Source organism: Castor canadensis, chromosome 4, assembly GCF_047511655.1.
Source record: "Castor canadensis chromosome 4, mCasCan1.hap1v2, whole genome shotgun sequence".
Taxonomy (NCBI): Eukaryota; Metazoa; Chordata; class Mammalia; order Rodentia; family Castoridae; genus Castor; species Castor canadensis.
The window spans coordinates 112076068-112102203 of NC_133389.1; the positions used below are offsets into that span (position 1 = coordinate 112076068).

The 26136-nt window shown below is 36.1% G+C and overlaps 1 protein-coding gene across 1 annotated transcript; it reads right to left on the reverse strand.

The window, feature by feature from the left end:
* Cytip (cytohesin 1 interacting protein) lies at nt 1-25922 on the reverse strand. Its single transcript, XM_020167526.2, has 8 exons — nt 25633-25922; nt 18146-18195; nt 17878-17932; nt 14700-14802; nt 14404-14497; nt 11370-11439; nt 3775-3841; nt 1-1440 (listed from the first exon to the last, which is right to left on the reverse strand). Exons 1-8 carry the CDS (start codon nt 25804-25806, stop codon nt 977-979), a joined length of 1077 nt encoding a protein of 358 aa, XP_020023115.1. The 5' UTR covers nt 25807-25922; the 3' UTR covers nt 1-976.
* Nucleotides 25923-26136: the final 214 nt, after the last annotated feature.

Below are 26136 nucleotides of genomic sequence, written 5' to 3' on the forward strand. Positions count from 1 at the left end.
GCAAAGGAAGCATGGACTTTAATGGATATTAATAGAATACAGCATGATTGGAAAGCTAGAACATAACATAACCCATAGGGAAAAGCGTGCTGAGGTGATGACTATTTGGAATATGTATGGTGAAGAACAATGAGAAAAACCTATGGGAGGAAAATCATTTTCCTCATCCTCCTTTTCTAAACTTAAACAATTTGACCTTTGTAGCCAAAAAAAAAAAAGACAAAATCACAAAACTGTATGATCCTGAGATTTCTGAACTTGTTATCAGTGTTTACACAGACCAAAAATTGAAGTGGGCAAAAAGAATGAGATTCCCACCCTTTTTATTTAAATTGCCTGTAACAAAGACTTTATTATATACTTCTCAGCACCCATCTCCCACTTCATCTTTCCATGGTTCTTGTGAAGCGTAACCCCTTCTATTAAGTCTTATATTTCCTGTTTTATTGCCATTATGAAGGTAAGAAACCTGGTCTTTATTTATAATACTTTATTTGAAAAAGAAACACTCAAAAGCCTAGTATCAAGGCTTTCTAGAGGCTACTGAGTTTAATTAAGCAAAGAAAGTTTTGTAATTGACCAAATTCACCTATGGAAGGTAAATCTGCTAATTACATTTTGTCACTCTCTAGTTACACTTGCCTCCAAGAGTTCATTTTTCACATGCAAAATCTTGAAAATAAATGCTATTCTTTCCTTTACAGCAGCATTAGAGTGATCAGGAACTTGTATTAATTTGTAATATTATCTTATTATTTAATTTCCTTGATTTCTGCTTAGAACTTGAGCTGCTGTGTTTGAAAAATGATTGAAGAAGCAAAAAAATGACATAAAATGTTAAATAAAGATCACTGTCCCTATGAAATGCTGTCAGTTTCACAATCCATCTGAGCTTTCCCATTGAACTGGGTGGAGTTGATCTCTGCGAGTTTAGAGAATTCTGATGTCAGCCAATTTGAAAGGGCACTGTGACCCATTAAAAGTGACTCTCTTCCTCCTCCACTGCTCGGTGAAGGCCAGGGATGAATTTCAAGAGTTGCTTTCGGACACTTCCCCTTCTGCTTTTCCGAGGCAGAGTCCCAAACATGCTTGAGTAATTGCCCTCCCACAAGGGAGACAAAGATCCACTGCTGGTGGTACTGATGGTCCGGTTCCTCCTTGAAGAACTCTTCTGAAAATCCTCCCCGTCCTTGGAGACAAAGCACTCATCATCTGTGCTTGTCTGGCGGCTGAATCCACCCCTGCTGGAATCCTCAGACAGATATGTCTGGTAGCCATCTTCGCTGTCCACTGTCATGGAGCTCAACCAACTCTTACAGCTGCTCTCACTGGATAATCGATTCCGGTCCATGAGGGCTGGACTTGGCCCAGGCAGGACTCCAAACAAAGCCAAGTCATCCATGTCCATGTTCTCCAAACTTGGGTGATTAGCTGCATCTCCTAGAACACAGACAACAAATCCTATTGTGGAATGCATCTGATTCTCAGTCCTACAAATACATACACCAAATTTTCTCTTTAAAGAACACACAAAAGAGGAAAGGTAAATATTTGTCTCTGAGCTTTAACTTACATGAATAAGTGACTTTATGAGGTCATTTGACAGCCCATGTAGTAAGGTTTGCCAAACTATGGTTGATGAATTAGCTTTCAATGGAAGGGTTCCATGGTCATGAAAATAGTGTTAGAATAAACTTGAACAAGATGCTTCGTGCTACAGTTTGGGTCTGGAATGCTCTCTACAAGGCCCAAGTGATAAAGCCTTGGTCCCTAGCATGGTGCATTTGGGAGGTGGTGGAAACATAAAAAGGTGGGGCCTAGTCGGAGATCTTAGGTCACTGTGGACATGTTTTGACTTAGATTGTGATGCTCTGGTCTCTCTCTCTCTTTCACTCCCTGGCCATTTCTCAAACACCCTCAAGTCTATTAAAGTCAGGGAGTGGTTGAATTAGCAAGGTTTTACCAAAGTTTTTGTATCTCTGTCTCTCTAATAAACTTCAGATCCCCAAAAGTCTGTTACAAATTTTTAAAATATTAACCAAAAGGGTAGGGCATGGTGGCACATGCCAGTAATCCCAGCTCTTGGAAAGCAGAGGCAAGAGTATCTTGAAATAGTGAGATCCTGTCTCAAAAATATTAACTGAAAAACATAAAAAGGAGAAGTAAATTATACAAGTTTCAAACACATCTATTTTTTTTAAAAAAAGGACTTTCATCCACATCTCTAAGCTATAAATTAGTGCCTCCTTAAAGATTAAATTGCATCTTTTTAGAATATATGGAACTCAAAAATCTCAATAGTAAAAACAAATAATATCCCAACTAAAGAGGGGGCAATAGACTTAGATAGACATTTCTCAAAAGATGATACAAAATGGCCAACAGGTACATGAAAAAATTCTTGGCATCACTAATCACCAGGGAAACACAAATTAAACCACAATTAAATATCACTTCACTCCAGTAAGCATGTCAACTACAAAAAAAAAAAAAAAAAAGACAAAAGAAGAAATGCTGGTGGGGATGTGGAGAGAAGGGAAACCCTTGCTTAATGTAATACGGTGTGCTACTTTATAGCAGCAGGAAAGGCAGACTATGTTCCCTACTGGTCTTTGAAAATCTCTTATACAAATGTGTACATGATAGGTATGTGAGTATTTTCATGTGCATATCTGTTATGCACGTGGAGAAGAGAGTGTGACCTAACTTACTCCTTCAAAGTTCAATTCAAAGAAACACAAATTAGTGTCCTTGATTGCTATTAGACAATTTTTCTTATGCTAATGATAGTCTTAAAAGAACTTATAGGTAACTATAGATAACAAGAACCTACCATATATTTCCAAAAACTAGAGGAAAAGAATTTGAATGCTTTCATCAGAATGAAATGATTAGTGCTGGAGGAGCTTGATATATTTAACCTGACTTAAACATTACACAATGCATACATGCATCAAAATATCACAGGTTAAAGCATAATTTTTCTGTTTTTATGTATCAGTTTTTAGATGATTTCAAGTTGCATCTTTTTCTACAAATAAAGCAATTATCACTTTTAACAAATATTCTAGGCTAAATTTTATCTAAAGACAAACCTGTACTTCACACCCACATGCCTAGTGGTTTCACAGTTAGTGAATTATTTGTATATAAAAGTTCATTCTTCAGGTTACATCATTCACACTGCAAAGAGCAAATCAAACTATGACCTCAACCCTTCTTTTCAGAATGTACACAATAGCAAAAGCTATGCATTCACTTACATATAATCTTATATGTGTCTGTCTTGGGAAATATGAAAAAGGATTTCTTTGCATAAATGCAACTTATATGATTTGAAGAAATAGTAAGAGCTCTATCGAAAAGCTATGTAGCCATTCCAGTTTCAACAGCTTCTGAGAGCTACAGAGCTCCAAAGCCATGACCATATCAAAGGAATTCAACTCATATGCTGAAGTAGCAGGAAAGGCAGGCAATGCTCCCTACTGGTCTTCAAAAACTCCAGACCTCCCTTGCAAGCACATACATGCCATGTACATATGTGTTTCCATGGGTTTGTGCATTATGTGTGTGGAGAAGATGGTGTGACTTGACTTATCCCTCCTCCAAATACATAAGTCATTCCAAATTCACAACAAAGAAGCACAGACCAGTGTTCTTGATTGGTATTAGACACATTTTTCTTGTAACAATGATAATCTTAAAGCAATTTAGAGGTAGAAACACTGAAAAGATGAACTGTAAATGTGGTTTCTAAACAGGAAATCACTTTACCATGAAGCAGGTGCTGTTCCTGTAACTGCAGAGACTTGAACTCCACCCATTTTTTCTTCAAGGTTTGCTGTGAGAAAGGGGAAAAAAGAGTCCTAATTAGTAGGAAACACCAAGTGAAGAATGCAATTTAATTTTAGTGTTAAGATTTGACACTAAAAATTTCTCTTTTCAAATAATTCAAACTTTTGCTGTATTAGAAGAGAATATCTGGAATACTAATTTTGTAGAAATAGTGTACCAAGACCAACAAAACTTCTTTTAAAAACAACAGAAACAGTGAAGTTTATGCTATTTTTTAAAACATTATAGAAACAGATTGCTTAGGATTGTAAGAACTGACTAGCTGTTCACACAAGGGCCTGAACACTAGAATTCCTCCAAATCCATAATGAAGACAATGACAGAACATAAGCCCTGTGAGTCTCATTAAGATTAATGAGTTAACAGATAAAAAATCTTCAGAACAGCAAATGATCAGTAAATATCATCATCAATCTATGACCCTGGGGTATAAAATAGCCTTTTTTGCTGGATATGCATTTACTTTCTGCACCAAAAAGAGTACAGACTGGTTCTGAAATGGTTCCTTGGGGAACTAAACTTAGAACACTGCTAAGCACCCGGACTTCTTAGCTGCTTTCTCCCTCGCTGCTACAGTACACACAGTAACTCACTGCCATGCAAATGAGTGACCTCAATAATGGTCACAACAGACACAAGCCCTGACCAGCCCACAGAAGGGCCGAGGCAGTGGAAGTGGAAAGCAAACCAGGCAGATAGCATCTGACAGGACCGTTGTCTCAGGCTCACTCTACTTCCTGTTTCTTGCCCTCTACTCTACTCCTTCCTTTGCCATTTTAAGCTCAGCAAGCATATATTTCAGTCTATATAGCACGGACACTAGCAAAGATAGCCTAGCTGGATATGAGCAGTCCCTTCTACACAGCAATAGATAAACACTAAAAAGGAAGAGAAAAAGTACATTTGAGAGGAAAAGGTTGAAAGAAAATAAAATGATAAAGTTACAAGAACATATAAACTGCATAAGGGGAACACAGGTCACTCCTCAGTTTGAACAATAACTGGGCAGCATTTTCCAAGCCTTGATTACAGTAGCATTTAAAAGCAATCCTTACAGTTCCCAACATAATATGCAAGCATAACTCAACACAATAACGTGCTTGGCTCAATGATTTCTTATTATTTCTGAACCTTAACAGAATCAATAATTGTCTTAAGACAGTTGGGCTGCCTTAGTGTCAACATTTGCTGTCTTGTAAACTTGTGGTCATGTAAAGATCAGAATCAGAGGCCCAGGGAGTATAATACTAGCAAGATCTGGCATGTGAACCATCTCCTGTAAGATCAGAGTGCAACAGAGGAGTGTAAGGATGGGTTTACAATAGAAAGTAAATGCAGAAAGAAAAAGGAAGGCTTATTCCCGAACTTACAGTCCCAAAGTACACAATAGAGCTTGCAAAATAGTCAAATTTGTGATCATAAATAGAGGTTTGAAAAATGTAATTTGTTGATAATTCATTGATCTGGACCAGTTGTCTAAATATATCATCATTTGCACCAAGAAAATACTAGTATAAAGAGCAGAGGTGTCAAAGTGACTAAGAGATGTCAGTCTGTAGCTAAGTTTCATTATTTTCTTCAGAAAACAATGTGTGACTGACATTACAATTGTATATTTGGATAAATCTAAACTCTCGCTATCAGATGAGCATTGAAGCATAAGTAAAATCTAAACATACAGGCTCACACCCCTTCACTGGGCCTCGCTCAGTGCCTGGTACATAGCAGGTGAAATAACATTTGAGTATTGGTGAATGAACACACAAAAGGACAGCTTCCTGAAACAACCATCAGCTGTCACACACTGAACTGGTTCCAAATGCATTTCCAATATGTTCAGTCTACTTGAGACAAACAACTAGCCATTTCCCAGGCTCTTAAATAATTTTATTGTACGTTCACGGATCATGAGCCATTTAATTTTTATAATTTCCCTAAAAAGTTACAGAAGGAAAAATAAAGTTTTATTGCAGCAAAATATTTCTCAAGGACTGAAAACCTAGTAAAGAACAGAGCAAGATTAGAAGCTAGCTCTCTCAGCCCGTTAGATGTGCTGTTTCCATGTTAAACATTTGAATCATAATTTAGGAGAAAGTAAATACTGAAAAGTTGGCTCAGAGGGGACACCACTGTTTCTAAAGAAGAGTCTTTACAGAATGAAACACTCACTTATGTGGGATGTACAAAGTAAATGTCATTGTGTGGAGGGGAAGCTACCCTAACCAGGTCAGACTCAGCCATTTCTGGCTCAAGAGATGAACTTCAAATCTCTTAATTACAAGATTAGACATGCAAAATGGTAAGCAGGAATTAACCTCCAGGTCTATTGGAAGAAGCAATAAGAGGTAGTTAGGAATTTATATTGTATGGTAATTAATGGTTAAGTGCACCTATTTTAGGCAAGGGACTGAAGCAAATTTCCTGCTTGAGAAATGAGCCCTCGCTGAAGCTTATGCACCAGGAAAAGGAGGCTAAGAGAAGCTGCTACTGCTGGCATTACCAAGAAAGACAGGAGCAAACAAGCACATGACCTGAGCAAGCTGCGGCTGACTCTCCAGGCACCGTCTCCAAGCTGCCAGATCTAGCTCAGGATTGGGGGCCTGGAAACAAATGCTCCAGGCACCGTCTCCAAGCTGCCAGATCTAGCTCAGGATTAGGGGCCTGGAAACAAATGCTGTGAGGAAGCAACTGTCCAAATATCCATCAAACTGATACTGACCACTCACAGCAGAATACCTATCACTCAAAAGTGCCTAGAGGTAAGCACTCTAAACTCCCAAACACCCTCAGATGTACAATGACAGGAAAGACAATACTTTAATTATCAGTGCATGGATTCTATCTAAGCAAAGCGAAAACAGAGCGATATACAAGGAAGGAAATAAAATAAGAATGCTGATAATATTCAGAGAAATGAAACCAATGTTCATAATAAAAAGTCTGAAACAGAAATAGAACAAAACCGTTAGACATGAAAAAAGAAAACTACATGGCAATAAAATAATTTAAAAGTGCAATTAAAAGAACACACATCCTGTATAACACAGAACAAGAATGTTACTGAAGACATTATTAAGGATGATAAGCCAAGAGATGCTAACAAATCACTAACACGATTCCAGAAGACAACACAGGGATTGGACAAGAGAGGATAGTCTAAGAGATTAACCTTATAGTTTTCCAAAACTAAAGAAACTCAGTTGTCTTTAGACCAAAAGAACACACTGCAGTTGTAAGCAGCATAAATGTATATATGAACCTGGACCTAATGACATTGTGATGAAACTGTCAATCAGTAAAGAATAAAGAAAACCTTAAAAGTAGCCAATAAAATGATTTAAAATTTGCCATAAATCCAAATATTGCTTTGTTAAAGATTTAAAAACAGAAAGTCCTCTAGAGGGCTTTTTTTTTTAACCAAGGAAAAATGAGAGAGAAGGCTTAAAAAGTAGTATAAATAAAGATGAGGACCTAACTACAGTTATAACAGAATTAAAGGACATGAATAGAATTTTTATTATCAAATTCATGCTATATATGTGAAAACTTTATTAACAAAAACATAACTCACTAAAACTACTCAAAAAAGAAAGACTTCCTGAATAGTCTTGCAAATAATAAAGAAATTGAAACAGTGGTTTAAAAGTATTCCTTTCAGAAAAGAACCCCAAGTCCACATGATTCATATGTTATTATAAGAATTCTACTGGAGAACAAAAAGAGGAACAGTTTCTGGTAGAATTCATGTCACAAATTCAGTAAACTCGATACCAAAACTCAAAAAGGAACCAGAGAAAATAAAATTATAGGCTAGTCTATGTGCAAAGTTATTTTCAAAAGTAATTTAAAAATAACAAATCAAACTTAAAAGTATATAAAATGATTATAAATTTCAAGGTAAACCACATTGGATTTGTTCTGGAAATGGATGGCTTTACATTAGAAAATCTAAATGTCATTCGCCATGACAGATTTTTTTAAATGAATGAATGAGAAGCTATCTTATAAATGCAGAAAAAGATATTTGATAAAGCATCATAAAAGCTAGCCAAAAATGTATTAGGCAGCCTCCTTAACCTGAAATACGTTCATAGGCAGAGCTCATTCCAAGTGGAAAAGAATTGGAAGAATTCTCCTTAAAGAAAAAAAAAAAGGATGCCTACTGCTGTCATTTGCATTCATTTTATAGTTCCTAACCAGTGTAGTAAAGTATTAAAAGGAACTGTCATTTTTTGCAGTTATTATCTTTATAGAACACTCCAAAAAATCTGTAGATAATTTATTAGAAATTTATAGTTTAACAAGGTGTTTGAATATTAACAAGAGCATAGAAACATTGATTTCACATATCTATACATTTACTACAATCAAATGTTTATTTTTATAAACTATAATGAGAATAAAAATCGTAAGGTACAAAGAACTAACTAGCAAATGGTGCATAAGATCTATATGAATAAAATTATCAGATTTTATTGGAAGAGAGTAAAGAAAAAAAGGAAAAGTGATAAGGTAATCAATCAACAAGAGAATGTAATACTATCCAGATACCTAATCTCCTTGAATTTATATAAATAAATGTATATATGTGTGTGTGTGTACAAATATATGTGTATATGTATACGCATATATATTTATGGGGATGATAGCAATCAAAAGTCTAACATTATTTATGAAACTTGACAATTTGATTCTAAAATTTATATAGATTATCAAAGGATTGAGAAGAACTACCCAATTAGATATCAAGATTTATTTATAAACTGAGTTTGGGATAAACAGACTGACCAATGAATCGTAATAGGGACCCCATAAGCAAATCCATGCACACATGAAGCTCATTAAAAATAGAAGATTTACTGCAGTTCAGTTGGGGAAAGGAAGCTACAAAATAAATGGTACTAGGAGAACTAGGCATTCATATGGAAAAAAGTTAAATTGGATTTCCCCATAACTGACAATATTTGCAAAAATTAATTATGGCTGAATTAAGGGCTTAAATTTGAAAGAGAAAAAAATTAAACTTTTAAAAGAAAATATAAATTACTTACAAACTATCAACAATTAGGAATTCTCATAAATAAATATAACAAAGTTGTAATACACTCAACGTGTTAAGGAAGCAAAACAACAACTAGAATAATTCAGTTACTTAGAAAAACTTTGTTTCAAGAGTAGCAGAGAAATAAAGACAGTTTTAACACGGACCTACTTACCATCCCTGAAAGAAGTACTTTGCAACAAGGAAAATAAACCAACAGGTAAGAAGTAGCGTGCAAGAGACAACATCAAGTCCATCACTTTAGTGCATTAGTGTATTTCTTCATTATCAGCCATTTAGAATAAAATCCCATACTCTATAATTTTTTCATTGATGAAATTCTCCAAAGTCAGCAATTATAAGGAAAATACACTCTTAAATTAATACTTCAAGCACTTTAAGTTCCTCATGATGTTCTGAAAGAGGATGGAAATATTGGAAAATGTGTACATTGTTAAAAAATAATAGTTAATTATGTATATTAAAACTAAGAGAGCCCGGTGCTGGTGGCTCATGCCTGTAATCCTAGCTACTCAGGAGGGAGAGATCAAGAGGATCGTGGCTCAAAACCAGCCCAGGCAAGTAGTTCATGAGACTCTATCTCAGAGAAACCCATCACAAAACAGTGCTGCTGGAGTGGCTCAAGGTGTAGGCCCTGAGTTCAAACCCCAGTATCAAAAAAAAAAAAAAAAAAACTTTAAGAGAAGAGGTTCAAAAAGTAGAAGTTTCTTAGAAGCATGAAATAACGTTTTGTTCATGTGAATGTTTTATTTCATGAGATAAAAATCTGTCTTACATAAAATGACTAATCTATTTTCTTTTACTTTTTTTACAAAAGGTTGAAAATATTAAACATTTTTCAAAAGATGTCCACCATAACTACCTCTCTTTTGCAAAAATTAATTAACTTTGACAGTTTTCAAAATCTAAATATAATAAGAAGGGCTTTTTATTCCTGATAAAAATATAATAACAAACTATTAGAAGCATTCCCTTTAAAGTCAAGAATAGGACTACCACTATTTATAATTTACTGAAAATTTTAGCCAATGGTATAAGAGAAGAAAAATAAATTAGTTAAATAATTGAGCTAAAAGGACAAAACTTTCACTATCAATACACTGTCTATATAGAAAATCTCAGGGAATCTATGAAATTATTATTAGAATAAAGGGAGTTCAGCGTAAATACTAGGTTAAAAAATACAAAACCCAACAGCAATAAATATGGAAAAAATAAAAAGATCACCTTGATTAAAGCAAGAAAATTATAGTATATAAGAATAAACATTATAAAAGATATGTGAAAACATTTGAAGAATATTATAAAATATTTTGAAGTATATAAAAGACCTGAATAAAAAGAATAGGTCTGTGTTCAAAATGAGAATGATGAAATTCATAAAGATTTCATTGGTCTCATTTATTTTATAAATATAATTCAATTTCTATCAAAAGATTAAGCAGAGATTTTTTTCAAAGAATTTTAAGAATGATTTAACAAAATCACAGAGATGGGCAAAATGGCAACAGTATCAAAACTAATGTTAATGAAGAAGAAAACAGAGCTTGTTAATGACTTGAACAAGAAGGAAGAAATACAAGATAAAATATAAATGTAGTGAATCTGTCCTCTCAAGCTAAATAATTAATAAGTGCTTACTTTGTGAGGAAAACTAATCTAAGGCAGGTATTTCCAAAGTACAAGTAAGTAATGTACTTCCTATAGTAAGTCATTCAGTCTCTGCTCAGACTGGCCACCTCACTGTCATGCAGGGAAGTAGTGAGATGAAGCCAGTGGGGCCAGGCAGTGGGTCTCCATGGCTATAACTTTGATGCATAAGTGAAGGATGGGACTTATGTCTTGGAAGACCCTTACCAGCCTAGGAAACTGGGATTTTTAAGGCCCCCAGAAAGCCATCCTAGAGAATTTTCACTGAGTATTCTGCATTGCATACTGTCTCTTGGAAACATTTTTCCCCTTCAAAGTTCATAGTGTGTTTGCCAATGAAAGGAGATTCAAGGATAGTCACAGGATTGGAGTGATAAATTACATGGAAGAAAAAGACACAAGGAAACACACTGAAAAAGTAAAAGTCCCAGGCCTGCCAGCCCACTCATGCGACACTTGGGAAGATGATGAAAATACTAGCTCCTACTTATTTTCCCAAGCAAAATGTAAATCAAGAGAGATCACAGGTGCATCAATAAACAGTTCAAGTGATGTGCCTTCCTGTTGCCTTTCTAAGACTAATAGACCCACTGAAGAGGGAAGGAAGAAGGTGATTTATACCTGTTTGCAAAATTTGATATTCCTGCAAAGGTAATTGTGTGACTCTTGATAACTCAACAGTTTAGATTCATCATGACATTTCATCTTCAAGGGCTATCTCCAATTCCTCTAATAGATCTTTATTCTACCACTCACACATTCAAGGATGAAAAATATGCCTTGCTGCATTAAATCAAATTACCTTTAAAATCTGCAGCTTTGCTTCAAGCTCTGCTCTTCTGTGAATCATTGTTCCATTAAGAGTCTCTATCCTGTTTTAAGGAAAGAAAGGGAGAGGGGATAAATAACACGAGTGATTCATTTAAATAAGTACCATCTTTACAGAGTACTACACTAGACTACTAAACTTGGAGCACAAACTATAGTAAAAATGAAACTTAAATGTGACACTTCTCATGGCACTTAAAGTACATGGACCTAAGCCAAATCTGACAACATTAGGACAAGAAAGGAGGAGGACAAACTCTTCTTGAAAGAGTGGATGAAAAGACTGGTTCATTTGCAACCTGTAGCTCATTCTATAGAAGCCACTCTATGATGAGGATGGTTGCTCTCTATCAGCATTAATTCCTGTGGGGGCAGCTAAATTGTCTCACTCATTTGGTAACTATTTTTGGGGTATCTACTATATGCCAGACTCTAGACACCATACTATGCACAAAGTGTACAACAGCAAAAAACAATAGAACTTTCACAGCAGTACAATAAACATGCTATTTCTTCAAACAATGGAGAAATCCTCTTCTCCCTAAAATTCTGGGATCCTTAACCTCTGTCAATCACCTTGTAATTTTGGAACAAAAACTAACACAACCAGAATGACTCTGAGATAATAGCCTTCATATGGCTCTTTCATCTCAATACCTTTAGTTTACAAACTTTCATCCTAGAATTATCAAATCTACAATGTTCTTTTCTTCCTACACCAAATATTTTTTCTAAAAATAGAAGTCTCATTCTGAGTGATAGGATTTGTTTGGTATACTCAAGTTAAAGACCTTCATTTTGACTACCAAACCATCAATCTGAGTATGCTAGGAAATTTCAGTAGTGAATCACACACCTAAGCACTTTTAAAATATTGGTCTAAATTGCTTCTGACAACTGAGCTGTAACACTGTCTATGAAGATGCAAGAATAGGGAATGGTAAAAGCATTAAAGGTAGAAACCAACTTTCCTCTATTTCTAGCAGCATCATAACTGTGATAATAAGCCAAAGCTGTCGACAAGTCTTGATTCTCTGAGCAACACAAGTAATTCCTATGAAGCTGTTTCACTGACAATCTTAATGTCTAATCTGTCCAAGCAATATATGTGTATGCACAAAACTACAGGAACTGATGGCCCATGCTCTTCAGTATTTGCACACACCAGCTCACATTTTCCTGATGTGTGAATTACCTCGAACTACTACCCCTTATTTACCTATGTCTTTTCACTTTTCTGATACTAGACACCAGCATTTTCCTCTTACAATCTATATAGTTCCCACTTTCTAGGTTCAGGTTTCTTTGACCAAGAGTGCTTTCATCTTTTCTCCTGAAGTCATAGGATTCACAGAGCTGTACTCAGTCTTCTATCACCACCAGTCATCTTTCAAATCTACACATACACACACACACACACACAAACACACAAACACTCCCTAAATATCTTTCATGTATTACTAAAAGCAGCAGCAAATCTTTTTGGTAGCTTACAATGAGCAGCTACCAACAATAGATCCTGCCATGCACAGCAGGTTATCAAGTCCAGCTCTATCACTTACTACTCAAGTGACTTTAACTCAGCCCTTTCTAAGCCACAAGCATTTTGTCTATATATAGGAATAAAACTGAACCCACAAAATAGCTATGAAGAATGAATTGAATAATACAGGACCTACCTCAATCAAAATAAAACCTGAACTCCTTGGCATGACTGATAAGACCCATGATGTGCTCTAGGGCCAATTTTCTGTCTTCAGTTCCTATTATAGTCTCACTGTTCTGGCAGCCACCAATTACACTGGATCTTTCTCTGTCCCTTGGATGTGCCAGGCCCATTTTGAGGGCTCAGAGACCTCTCTCTTTACCTGAAATGCTCTTACTAGGAGTTCACACACCCATCCCTATCTCTATTTAGTCTCAGCTCCCATCTCACTTTCTCATAGAAGACCACTTTAAATATCTAAGCTAAGCCATCAGTTTTCTTACTGAATGCTCTCCTCATTGCCCTATTTTACTGTCCTCATAACAGTTATTAATAACTGAAATATAAAATTGTTTATTTTTCAGATTTATCTTAGTCATCTCCCTCTACGATTATTAGAGCTCTAACAAAGTCTGTATCTTTGCATCTTGTGATCCTACAACAGAACTAAAAACATAGTATTTGCTCAATAAATAAAAGTGAATTCTCTTTTTAACTACTTATTAGGGTTTCTGCAGATCCTTGGAAAGCTATGACAGCAATCCAGATGGTGTTTTCAGGGGAATAGCGGGAATCCTGGTGTATCTGTTTCACTGATACTCTCGTTTCTATATACTGGGGTGTTTACTCAGGGCTGCATACTTGCTATGCAAGCACTCAACCACTTGAGCCATACCAGTCCTTTTGCTTTTTATTTGTTTTTTAAATAATGCCTCCTTCTTTTGCCAGGGTTTGCCCTGGACATCAATTCTCCTACCTCTACCTCCAGAGTCACTGAGACTCCTAATGTCAATCTGGAAGAGTGAGTCAAATCTCTAGTTGTAAATACCAATATTTCATTAATATGTTTAGAATATTGGTAGATGTATCTATGTTTTAGGGTTAGGAGGGTAAGCAAACTTTGTTCTTTCTTCCAAATGGAAAAGTAGAAGAGAAAAAAAGAGTTGCTTATGGCATAACAGAAAAAACAGCTCTCTGACCTTTCATTTGTTGTAGTCACAAGATTATATCAGCCATGGAAACTGGACTAGTTTCTCTCAGTCCAAAGAGGATGTGTGCCAATTTAACTTAATTTGACATTAAAAATACATTTGTAAATTCTATCCCTCCCACAAAAAAACCTTTAGTTATATTCAAGACGAAGGAAACCTTGGGAAACAAAAGGAGTTGATAAAAATGTTTGTACACATCCCAAAGCTGTGGTGTACTGCCTCCTGAACAAAAAGCCTATTCATTCACTCAATAGGTGTTGTGAGAGACCATAACATCTTTGAATCCCCGCAGGAACTAAATAGATATTTACGTTAGCAGGTTTCCTGACGATCTGATCAGGTCAACCACTTGTTGGTGGGTAAAGCCTTCTGTGTTCACGCCATTGATATTTGCAAGGACATCACCTGGGAGATGCCGAGAAAAATGACTGTTAGATTGGTTTGTTAAATAATTCCTCTAGACATGCAAATGAAACAAAACAAGCAAGTGCCAAGCCACAGTATTACTCAAGAAAATTCAAATCAATGTTCGCATCCTGACCTTCACTATCAAAAAGTTTTCTTTTCTTGCTATTTCAAAGGTTCCTACAACGAGCAGTTATGTTACCAGTTTGGAGGCCTGCGCTGTGTGCTGCACTGTCTTCCTGCACTCTGCAGATCATAGTACACATTTCTGAGGAGCAGACGTTCTGGTTCTGCAGCCTGTAAGTCTGTAAAATTTAAGGAGATTCACAGTTACTATTCAAGATGCTCAAAATATATTTGTCAAGACATAAAATTGTGTGAATTATCATTAGTAGCATAATAGGTAAGTGCAAAGGACAATTTGGAAGTGCTTCCCTGACTATAAATTGAATCAGAGGTACCAATTTTGCAATTCAACCACACAATCTGCAGCCACCTCCATTCATAAGAAACATCTGGCATGAGAAATAAAGTTGGATGAAAATGATTCAAGATTTCCTACTTTTTAAGCTTAAGAGACCACTTGATGGTGGTATCATTTCATATTTATTAAGAAAATTTAAGCTTTTTATTTCCCAGTGAGATAAAACAACAGGGGCTAAAAGCAAAGAAAAAAAACCATTTATGGGTGAGTATGAGGCAGTACACATCCAGCGAGGGAGATATGCCAACAATGATTATTTTAAATCAGAGAGTTCTACAAATAATGACAATCTGCTCTGCATTTATTCAAAAGTACTATAATTGACTCAATTACGTTCATTTCTGAGCATGCTCTGCTATGCCAGACCTGAATTCACCCATTAATCAGTTACTCAACTAAATTAGAAAAAGGTATGCTGTACCTTTTGTCTCAATTTGCCACAAGCAGTTTGGTAGTGTTGGCTTTAGTGGTGTTTTTTTCTTTCCAAATTGAACCAAAGCACTGAATAACTGCTATATAGAGTGTCCCAGTAATCCAAAAGAAAACCATACTTTTCTTTTTAATACATTTACGTTATGAGGTCTACTTCCATTTATAGTCAAAAAAATCAACATTTTGAATTAAGTCTTTTAAACATCTGATTCCTAAAGGAAAGCCCCAGTACAGAACTATTTCTTCATAGTGAAATAAATGCCTGGTGTTCATTCCTTCTTACTTGATAACCTTGAGATACCAAGTCAATAATGCACAAGCAGCTTCTAGAAATAGCCAGTTAAACTCTAAGGGATTTCTATTCAATGTATAAGGCATTTAAATACCCATATTTTAAAAGTAGAGGGACTTTAAAATCATGTAATGCATTTCCCATCAGAAACCTTTAACAGTGTTTCACTATGGCTCGGATACCTCCAGAGATGTAAGTTGATACAGGAACAACAGAAAACTGACATCCTTTAAGAAAGCAATGTTCTAACCATTCTCATTAAGAATAGGGGTCTACCCTCCTTCCCCTGATCAAACTGAGTACAATGCAGGGAAAACATGCTAATTTATGTGACCAGTACCTGTATATGTTCACAACACATGTCAATTTGGGAATGAGAGAGAAGACAGAAGCCCCAAGGTTACAGAGAGAACATGAACTCAGGTACGTATGAGTCTAAAATCTATATTCCTATCATGCTGTATGAGTGTAACTCATAAACAGGATAAAACTAGCCTCTATGGAGAACCAGAGAGGAGGGTAGATCTGTTCTCTTCCAAAGTATCACTCGCATTGTAGGCCAGAAACCAAATATGTATTCACACATGATGTACATACAATGTGGGTACATGAACTTCTACCTGGTCTGCAAAAGAATCCCAAGAGCATTTCCCCTAGTGTTGACTTCCTGCCTCACTGAGCTAACACACGCATGCTGCAGCTCAGAGGTGAAGTCACTTAATCATGTTTATCTACAAAGGCTCAAGGACTCTGTAGCCTGTTGTCTACTAGTGATGATTTTGACTCTTTCTTCATGTAGAGTAAGTGTTTACGGTATGAGAGAGAAACATAAGGAGGGGTAATAGATACCACAGCAGAATGGGGAATTAAGGTAAGTGAATAGCCATTTATCCTGTTTTCAGTAGCAACTGCTGTACATCCCTGAGGGTTATCTTTATTAAAAAAGAAGTAGTCACAAACACACAATGTCTTTGTAAGTGATCAGGGAATGTTTCATGTGAACATGCTGTACTTCTAAAATTTAATGGATGTCCACAATTATTGTGGCATTTTACAGATTTCACCAAATTTAAAAGTAGAAGAGTTCTGTTTCTTCACCCATTAAACATGTTTTACTTAGCAGCTTCCTGTTCCCAATCTTAAAATACATATTGAGTTTCCAATTGTGGGGCTGATAACACACCAACATTTTCTAAAAGCTGCACCAAAGCTCAAATCTAAAATCTGATATATAACACAAGCATATGATTATGCAAAACACATCTAAAAGAAATCTATCAGTACTATGGAAAAAAACCAGTAATACTTAAGCTACTACTGTTGCACTTAATTCCAACTAAATTAACATTTGACCTCACTTGCCACCATTGCAAATACGGTAGTGAAAAAGCAGACAGTAAATAAGAAATGAAATCCTAAGGCAATTACATTGAAACCTATGAAGACTGTTAAAAATTTCCTGCAACATAAAGTAAGTAGAGCCAATGATTCTTAAGGTTTTTCATTGTTTGTTTGCTTTTGTGGTACTGGTTATTGAATCCAGGACCTCATGTATGCCAAGCAAGGGCTCTACCACTAAGCCACAACCCCAGCCCCAGTTTTTCAAATAATAATTATAAAGTATTGTCATTTGGAAAACCAGGTACAAATTTCTAATTATATACAATAAGAAATATTTAGTATCAATAGTAATAAGAACTTTAAATGAATATACATGTATTTCATGTACATAGATATATATTCTGTCAAGTATTTCTTAAATACCAAAGTAAAGATTTAGAATCTGATAGAAAATATAAGAATATGCTTATGCACAACACATCAAAAATGAAAATATGCAAAATGCACATCTGTAAACATATTTCACTCTTTTATTTAAGATCTAGCTGCTATCAAGCATTTCTGATCGGTTTTGTACCTAAAGAAAACTGAAACAACTCAGTAGAAAGAGCTGAGCATATCTCAGGAGTAATATTTTATCAGCTTCAATGTTTTCTTTCCTTGATAGTACTGAACATACTGCAGAACTACCAAGAACAACTATACCCTGAATAAAACAATCTCCATCAGTCTCTAATACTATCCTAATTTTATTAATCTTTGCAAATATCATGGACATTGTTAGTGTCACTCTCTTCCTTGGAAGTCTGGAAGATTAGAAATTCTGCCCACCTGAATTTCAAATCCAAATGTTTCATTGTCCTGCTTTTCCACAGTAACAAGCTTTCTGTAAAACAAAAATTTAAAAAGAAAACTATGTGACTATCAAAGTATCACACTTGGCATATATTTATCATTAAAAATAACTGTCACAATTAAAAACAGCCAACAGTTTTATAAATTGAAATATGTATTAGTTGTGTGTGGACTATCAACAATCTGTAGAACTATGTCCTTAAATATCTCAGTGACAGACTTAAAAACAAATGAATCATTTTACCTTTGAGACCAGGAAAATTCACCCAAAGAACTTGATCTGGTCAAAGCAAGCTAAAAAATACAAAAAGCATACAGTTATCTCAAGGTACTGAAAATAGTCTGTAAACTGCTCTAAGTCACAGAGGCCTTTATTCTTTATCACCTTCCTTGGCTCAGATCCTGGGAAGTTGTAACATAAAGGCAGTGATTTCCATTCTCTAGTGATGGCAAAGGAGAGGGGAACTGGGACCTTCAGGCATTCCATTTAAAAGATTAGAAGTTCAGACAGTAAAGACAGTGTAGCAAGAGAGTTCATGAAATTAGGCAAAATGCCAAGGCTTCCAAAGATTACTTCATCTCTAATTTGTGTCTAAAACAGCCTCTGAAAGAGGAACCATAACAATTTATAATCAAAGAAAAATAAGAACCATAAGATGGCATGAAGCCCAAATACATGATAGTTTTGGGAGATGCTGATAAAATGACTATGTTTATTATAATGATTCAATGTGTTACTGCTTTTAGCAGGGTAAAATAATCTGTAAGCAATAAATTCAAATATATAAACATGACTTAGGTGAAACCAGGGACTCAAAACCTCAATTCTGTTTATGATTTGTTTTTGCAATAGTTCTGGAAGAATGTAGTGAGATTTCCAAGAAAGGAACAAATACTTAGAATGGTATAAATACCACCTTCACTCCTCTGAATATTTTGGAAAAAATATACATATAAATATCAGCTTTCAGGATGCATTCTCCCATTGTAAGTTAAGTCAACAAAAGGTAGTACTTTGTTTTTTAAGAGGTTGCAGTGGGGTCTTGGGAGAGTGTCATTATTGTTTGATTGTGCTTTACTTTGTTTGTTCAGGAAATGTTTAGCAAATGTTAATTATCATTTAACCCTTTCTCAAGTTTTGCTCCAAGGGCTCTGCACATAAACTGAATGCCACAAACTAAGACATGGTGTTTAACTGCCAATTTAATACAGTTGTCATATGTAAGTAAAAACATAAAATATGAGGAAATCTAGTCCTAGTCAATACTGGTAAGTAAAAATAAGAAGAGGATAAAAAACATAAGTAAAAGAACACACAGAAGAAATTAACGCATATGAGGCAAGTTATACAGAAACCGACATTACTGTAGATTCAAATCACCAGGTAACAGATACCAGCAGTTTCACAAATTTTCTGGAATGTCCCAGTGTTCAGAATTTAGCCACCAGTCACTAAAGTTAATGAAAAGGAGAGGGTGAACTCATCCTACAGATTTGGGATAAATTAATTATATTTTCCTCTTTTGTCAGTTCTGAACCTCAACTCAATAACATCATCCTGAAGACTGAAGCAAAATGGCTCAGAACCGAAAAAGATTCTCTAGACTCGCTAAAAGGATCTACTTTTGATAGATAGCACTAACTTTGTCCACCTCAATTCACATGTTCTTTTAAAATAACCTGATACATACTGTTAGCAAGGACGGAGGACCTTTCAGCTATGGTAGCAGGCAGCCTACCACAAGATGCAAATGAGGGCAATAAGCTTGATATTGGTAGGAATTCCCAGTCTCATCTTCCTATTGTGCTCACGTCTTGTTAGTCTCTTTTCATTATCTATACCTGCTTTTCTTCCACCCTTAACTGGATTGTAAAATACTTAGGTCCACCATATTTAATTATGTCATCTATAATCGTGACTATAGGCTTATATTTTTAAAATATTACTTTTGTGGGAAACTGATGGAGGCAGTGAATTCAAGTATGACATATTTGATATACTGTAAGAACTTTTATAAATGCCACAATGTATCCTCTCCCAGCACAATAATAAAAATTTTGTTTAAATATTACTTTTGCTCTCATGCTCCATCATATTATTTACATATTATGTGGAGGTTTATCTGTATATATTTACATGAAGGTGTGTATGATCAACTATTTCCCTTCTTTAGATAATTATCTGTATGCTTTGGGCCCCGTAGGGAATGAATTTGATGTACATTCTGCTCCAGCGCTTAGCACAGGGCCTAGAATCAAGTGGGAATTTAAAAATAGCAGAATAGACACACAGAAATAAGCTACGAGACAAAACAAGCAAGTGAAAGGAAGTGAGAGACCCACATTAAAGTATTCATGTTTAGGAAGAAAGTGCTATGATATTCCCTAACCTGGTCTTTCATTAAATTAAATTTTCATATGAAAATTCAAAGGAAATCACAAAAAAAGTAAGATGAAATTTTAAAAACTCAAACATATAGCAAGATTAAAAATGAAAGAAAACAAAAACAACAGGAAGTACAGAACAGAAAAAGTAAGATATTATCGTCTTAATGTACAACTGCTAAATGAATTAATGGTGGTAAGAATTAATAAATTATTATTAAAACTTCCAGCCTTGGCAATTTTAAACACTTTTTTTCCTAGCCCCAAAGCATTGATGGGAGTCTTTAGATTTCCTCTAACCTGCCTTTTAAATCAAAAAACATTTTGGGGGTAGATTCAAATGTAAAGTTTTTCAGATTCAGAAAACAGACCACAGTCCTCTATATTGAAGGAAATTTCCCCACTTCCCTCCCTCTACCCTTTTTCTCTTGCTAATTGACTAAAGACAACAATATTTGCCTAGCACAAGAAACATAGTAGATATTAAATTCCTGTGGAATGACTCATTTGGGTTATTAGGGGCACACCAAAAAAGTAAGAGTGCATCAAATTATAAATTAGCTTCCACTCCGGATTAGCAAAGAGTCTAAGGCACCTGTTTAAGGCAATTTAAATAAATTGGGCATCACCAAATTCTCTGCCGCATACCACATCTTCACACAACATCTCCTTGTATTTGATCTGGGCCATGAGACTAAGGAAATGAACAAAGAAAGTTTCATGGTTCACCCTAGCTAACCCACCAAACTTTCTGCCTGGCATGAAGTATGCCTAGGTCTATCAAGAGTCCTATACTTTAGAAAAAGGTTTTTCCCTCACCCCTTTCCCTAGGGTGAGCAGCCCTATTTGAAGAGGTGACCAGTGGGGTCAATGCTCCCCAAACTACTCTCCCAGCCAGAGTCTTTTCTGAGTTCTAGTGAAGGAACCAGAAATCATGAATGAGGAACTGGTGTGCAATTCACAGCATATGTTAGCAACAGCTGTCTTTTATTACACATTATCTAATATGAGAAATCTAGGTTTAGCAATTTGGCAGGCTTGCAAACTACACGTTCAGTTCTGACTGCTGAATAGACAAAGCTCCTTAACTCTTCACTAGCCACTAATGTAATGATACCTGGGACTCAATTTAGGATAGCTCTTCTGCTTTTAGTCAGATGACTTGAAAGAACAGGCATTAATATTCAAAATGTAGTATCTCTTGCTAAGCAGTGATTCACAGGTCTCCCTTTAGTGGGAAACCAAGACCAAACCCTGCAGCTGTCAATTGACAGAAGAGGGGAAAATAACAGTTCAGTCAGACAGCAAACCACACTCAGAGCGCAACGTTCAACACTGTAGCCACTTCTGCTGCTGAGTTACAGAGTTACAGACTGTTACTTCCTTGTCTCAGCTCTGTATACTCATTTCCTGAAAGAAAATGAGGGGGTAGGAGAAGGGGAGGATATTGATTCACACGCCCGGGTTTTTTTTTTTGTTTTTATTTGTGTCAAAAATCTCAAAATTATGTGCCCCGTTCTCTTTCCAGACCCATGTTTACCTTGACTCCCAATTGTTCCATGAAGACACCCCAACCCTTTTTAAATCAACAGCATTAGGCTAATCCAAGATACAACAGAATAATGGAAGTGAATTCCATGTCCTAACTTCTAAGTGCCTTTAAGGAACCTAAATGAAAGGTGGCAGCTTCTGGGGCAGGTTCCACTGTAGGCTCATGGACCTCTTCTTCCAAAAAGTGGCTGGATACTGACCAAAGCATGCCCCGATAGGGATTAAAGAATATTTTTCAAATTCCTTTCAGGTAGAACACAGTTTTCTACCTAAAAGCATCATAAGATGATCAAAGTACTCTAGTGAAAGCAAGTTATATTACCTGATGCATGTGCTACCAGAAGTTACACGAACGCTCCTGAGGCTGGAACCCAATCCATGTTACTGAGGTTAGCCCAAATTCCTTAGCTAAACTTCTAGGTGAAATCAGCCTTCCAGAAGTTGCCTATTTAGTAATAATTTCATGATGAAAAGAAAATTAGGCAAAGACAGGGAGTTTGTGGTCCCATTAATGCTCAGTTAAGCTTCTTGCCTGTGTGTCAGGTTCCTGGTTCTGACTACAGCATTTGGTGAAACCTGCATTCCAAAAGCACCCTTCTGGCCTTGTAAGAGTGGATAGCCAGACACATTACCACTCCTTTGGCACCCACATTTACAAACACTGCCCTTATTTTCTTCTGTCTCCTTCCTAGAGTTTTCCATTGCAGGAATTTTTTTTTTTTTTTCACTTAAAAGCATGTTCAAACTTAGAAGACTTACTGAGATGTCTGGCACTTCTTACAAACACAGGTATTGCAATAATGTGCACACAGAGAAATCTATTTTTAAACAGTTCTGAGTGTAAACACCCAATTGAATCCAAAGATTAAACTGAAACTAGAGGCTAACCAGTACAGCTTTGCAGAAACCAAAGCCAACAATAACAAGAAATATGAACTATTGACGTCAGCCCTCAAAGTGTTGAAAATAATAGTAGGCAGAGAAACACCTGCTCCTGTGATTGCCTGAGAAGTGTCTTGTTGCCCACAATTCAGTCAGTGCCAAAAGAGAAATTATTCTCTAAAAAAACAGCTATAGGAAGTGAACATCCATTTGGAAAATTCAGAAATGTTGAGATAAACCACATCAACTCTCAATGACGATAATCATATGAAATCAAAAGTGTCATGTTCAAAAGGTTTGGTTTTGTTTTGATTTTGGCTTAAAGCAATTTCGCAACAGTAAGGAAAAAGCTGTTAAGAATAGGAGAAGCTTAGCATATAAAAGAATTTGAGAGCCAGGGGAAGAGAAGAGAAGAACTAGAAAAGATAAGAACATATGCATAAATTAACTGCTAAGAGGAAGCACGTGTGTGTGTGTGTGTGTGTGTGTGTGTGTGAGTGTGTGTGTGTGTGTGTGTGTGTGTGTACAGGCACATGTAAATATATACCATATGGCTAAATCCCTCTTATTATCTTTCTCCAGTAATCGGTCTCTCCTACTGATTGTCTTTTTTAAATTCATGCTATCTTCACTCAAGCTGAAAATGAAATGTGCCTCTCCCATCTTCAATATCACTGATAATTTGCATCTTTCTGTCTTCTTACCATTGCCTCATTTCCTCTTCAGCCAATTACTCCATAAGTTCCTCCCTCACTACTAGCCTCTACTCATCAATCCACCCCATTTCTAGAATAAGGTTCCTAAAATCTTCTGCTGCTCAAACATGTTCAGTGGCTGTCTAGGCAGGTCAAGGACAATCAGTTCTCTGTATCCACAGACTCTGTGTCTGTTGATTAAACCAACATATTGAATCTGTATTAAACATGTAAAGACTTTTTCCTGTCATTATTCTTTAAACAATACAAGGTAACTTTATTTACACAGCATTTACATTAAATTATGTATTGTAAGTAATCTGGAGATGACTTAGAGTACATTGGAGCATGTATGTAGTATATGTATATACAGACACTATGCCATTTTACACCAAGGACTACTGGTGTCCATGGGGGCTCCTGGTCCTGGAACCCATCCCATGTCGATGCCAAGGGACAACTGTACTGCTTCCTCAGGGAAACTGTTCAAGGGTTCTATAACACAGCCCAATTCCAGGGTCCCCTCTCATTTTCTTCCACACATTGTATCCCTGTATAAGCCCTCCACCCAAGGAACCAAGATCTGTGCCTCAGCATAAATTACTCCCTTGCTCTGGAATTCTGAATATCCTTCAAGGTTGCATCCAAAGATGTGTCACTTGGGTAAGAGTGTTTTTGCTGTGTTGCTTTGAACAATTCCTATTCATTCTGCCTCCTGAATGGTAAACCCTCTTCAGGCAGTAAAGTGCCTTTCTAATTTTTGTACCTCCTAAAGGTACCATGTCTCTATGCCTTATAGGTGCTCAGAAACTACTTGTTGCATTGGAATGCCTGACCTGAAAGTAGATAAAATGATTGAAGCCTCAGATATAAAGGACATAAGGGATAGAAAGTTCCCACCCATATTCAAAAATTAGCAACTTTCTTTAGCAGTAAGGATTCTGCCAAAAGAATGAAATCCTGGCCTCATAAATGAACCACATTTAGTTTGAAAGCTTCATGGCAAATAGAAAAATGGATTGAACTATATCTGAAAACTGAATAAAGATGTTAGTATTTCCCATGGTGCTTTATTTTCAGGCAGGTTATAAATTGATTGAAATGTTTATCATTACATTAAACTTTGTATCATAAAAGCACTTTGGATGGGGAAGATCGATAATCCAAATCTTGGCAAATTATGCCCTTATCTTCACTGTAAAAAATACCAGAGAATCAGCTCTATACATCACTGAAAAAAGATCATGGCAGTCCATCCATGTTAAAACTTTCTTCTCCTAGAATTCAAAGAATTCAGAGGAGCATATGATGTGCACACAAGATTTAAGATGAAAAATATTCTAAATATTTTCTAAACAATTGCTATATCTAAATTCAAATATGCACTTGGGACCTTAAAACAAGATACATAAGCAAAATTGTAAGAGGTATATGGTTAATTTCTTATGTATTAGATACTGAAGAACAAAAATCAGAATAATTTCAGTTTGACATGAATTTTTCCAAATGAGCTTTCATTCCTAGAGAAATACTCTGCAATAAAATTTTTTTAAAAAGCCAGGTGTCGTGTGCATGTCTGTAATCCAAGCACTTGGGAGGCTGAGGCAAGAGGATAGTGAGTTAGAAGTCAACATAGCCTATAGAACAAGACCCTGTCTCAAAAAAACCAAAACAACAAAAAAAGCATGATTAATCCTTAACAAATACATACTTCCTGTCAGTCACTGTGTTAGATAGTACACAAATCCTTACTTAAGTGGTAAAAGGGTCCCATAAGGGAGTTTCTATTATCTGCACTTTAGAAAAAAAGGAAACTGAGCCTGAGAGAGGCAAGTGATTCTCTCAAGATCCTACAGCTACTAAGTAGCCAGTTGGTGCTCCACCTAGCAGTCACTTACCTCAAAATTTTAAAAATGTCTTACTTCCCAAGAGCATGAGGTATGTGCCAGTGCCCCAGAGCTCAAGAGAATCCAGTCAACAAAATTTGTCCTCAACAAGAATTCTGTTTTGATTATGAACTGAAATGATTATGAAGGACTGGGAGTAAGGATGGGAGGGAGCCAATCAAAGGAGACATAAAGGGAAAACCATCAATATTACTCTCAGTCACCAATTTAAAACCCTCTAAAATAACATTTTTAGTAGGAAGTCAGACAAACCTGTTACTCTGCTCTTAAGAGAACAAGACTATTCAAAAAGGTAAAAATCTCCATCATACCTGCTTCCGTCCCCGAGGCAAAGTAGCGACAGTGTCTGCCAGTATCTGGAGCCGTCTATTATCTTCCATCGTCAATGTGCCTGTGAGTGTGGAGTAAGAGCCATATGCCGCACCAGCACAGAAGTCCACCAAATCGCCCCGGCTGCTCTGTTGCATGAACCTTTGTAAAGACATTGTGAATTACGGCTACTCCAACCAGCACATGGTGTAGTGGCCTTGCAGGATGGGAGAAGCTAAATGCACAGCCCTCCTACAAAGAATCAGAAGTAGCAAAGCAGAAAGAGCCCATGTGACTTCTGTGGTTTGATGTACTTGTCACACAAACCCTATCTTGCAGTTCATTCCCATTACCCAAGGCTTTTTTTTCTTTAAGCTCTGGGAGGACCTCAAGCCAATTCTTCACAATTTAAACAAACAACTTTTCACTTTTTTTTCTCCTTCAAACAACCAGAACTCTTACATTTTCATGCTCTATGGCTAGTTGTGTTCAAAACACAGCCTTTG

What these genes read in the sequence shown, in the direction of transcription:
- Cytip (XM_020167526.2), bottom strand. Translation starts at nt 25,806, where the DNA reads ATGTCTTTACAAAGGTTCATGCAACAGAGCAGCCGGGGCGATTTGGTG. An exon ending in GAATTTTCCTGGTCTCAAAG is followed by an intron (nt 17,933 to 18,145) that starts GTAAAATGATTC and finishes TTTGTTTTACAG; the next exon opens with AAAGCTTGTTACTGTGGAAA. An exon ending in GGAACAGCACCTGCTTCATG is followed by an intron (nt 1,441 to 3,774) that starts GTAAAGTGATTT and finishes TCTGTGTTCTAG; the next exon opens with GAGATGCAGCTAATCACCCA.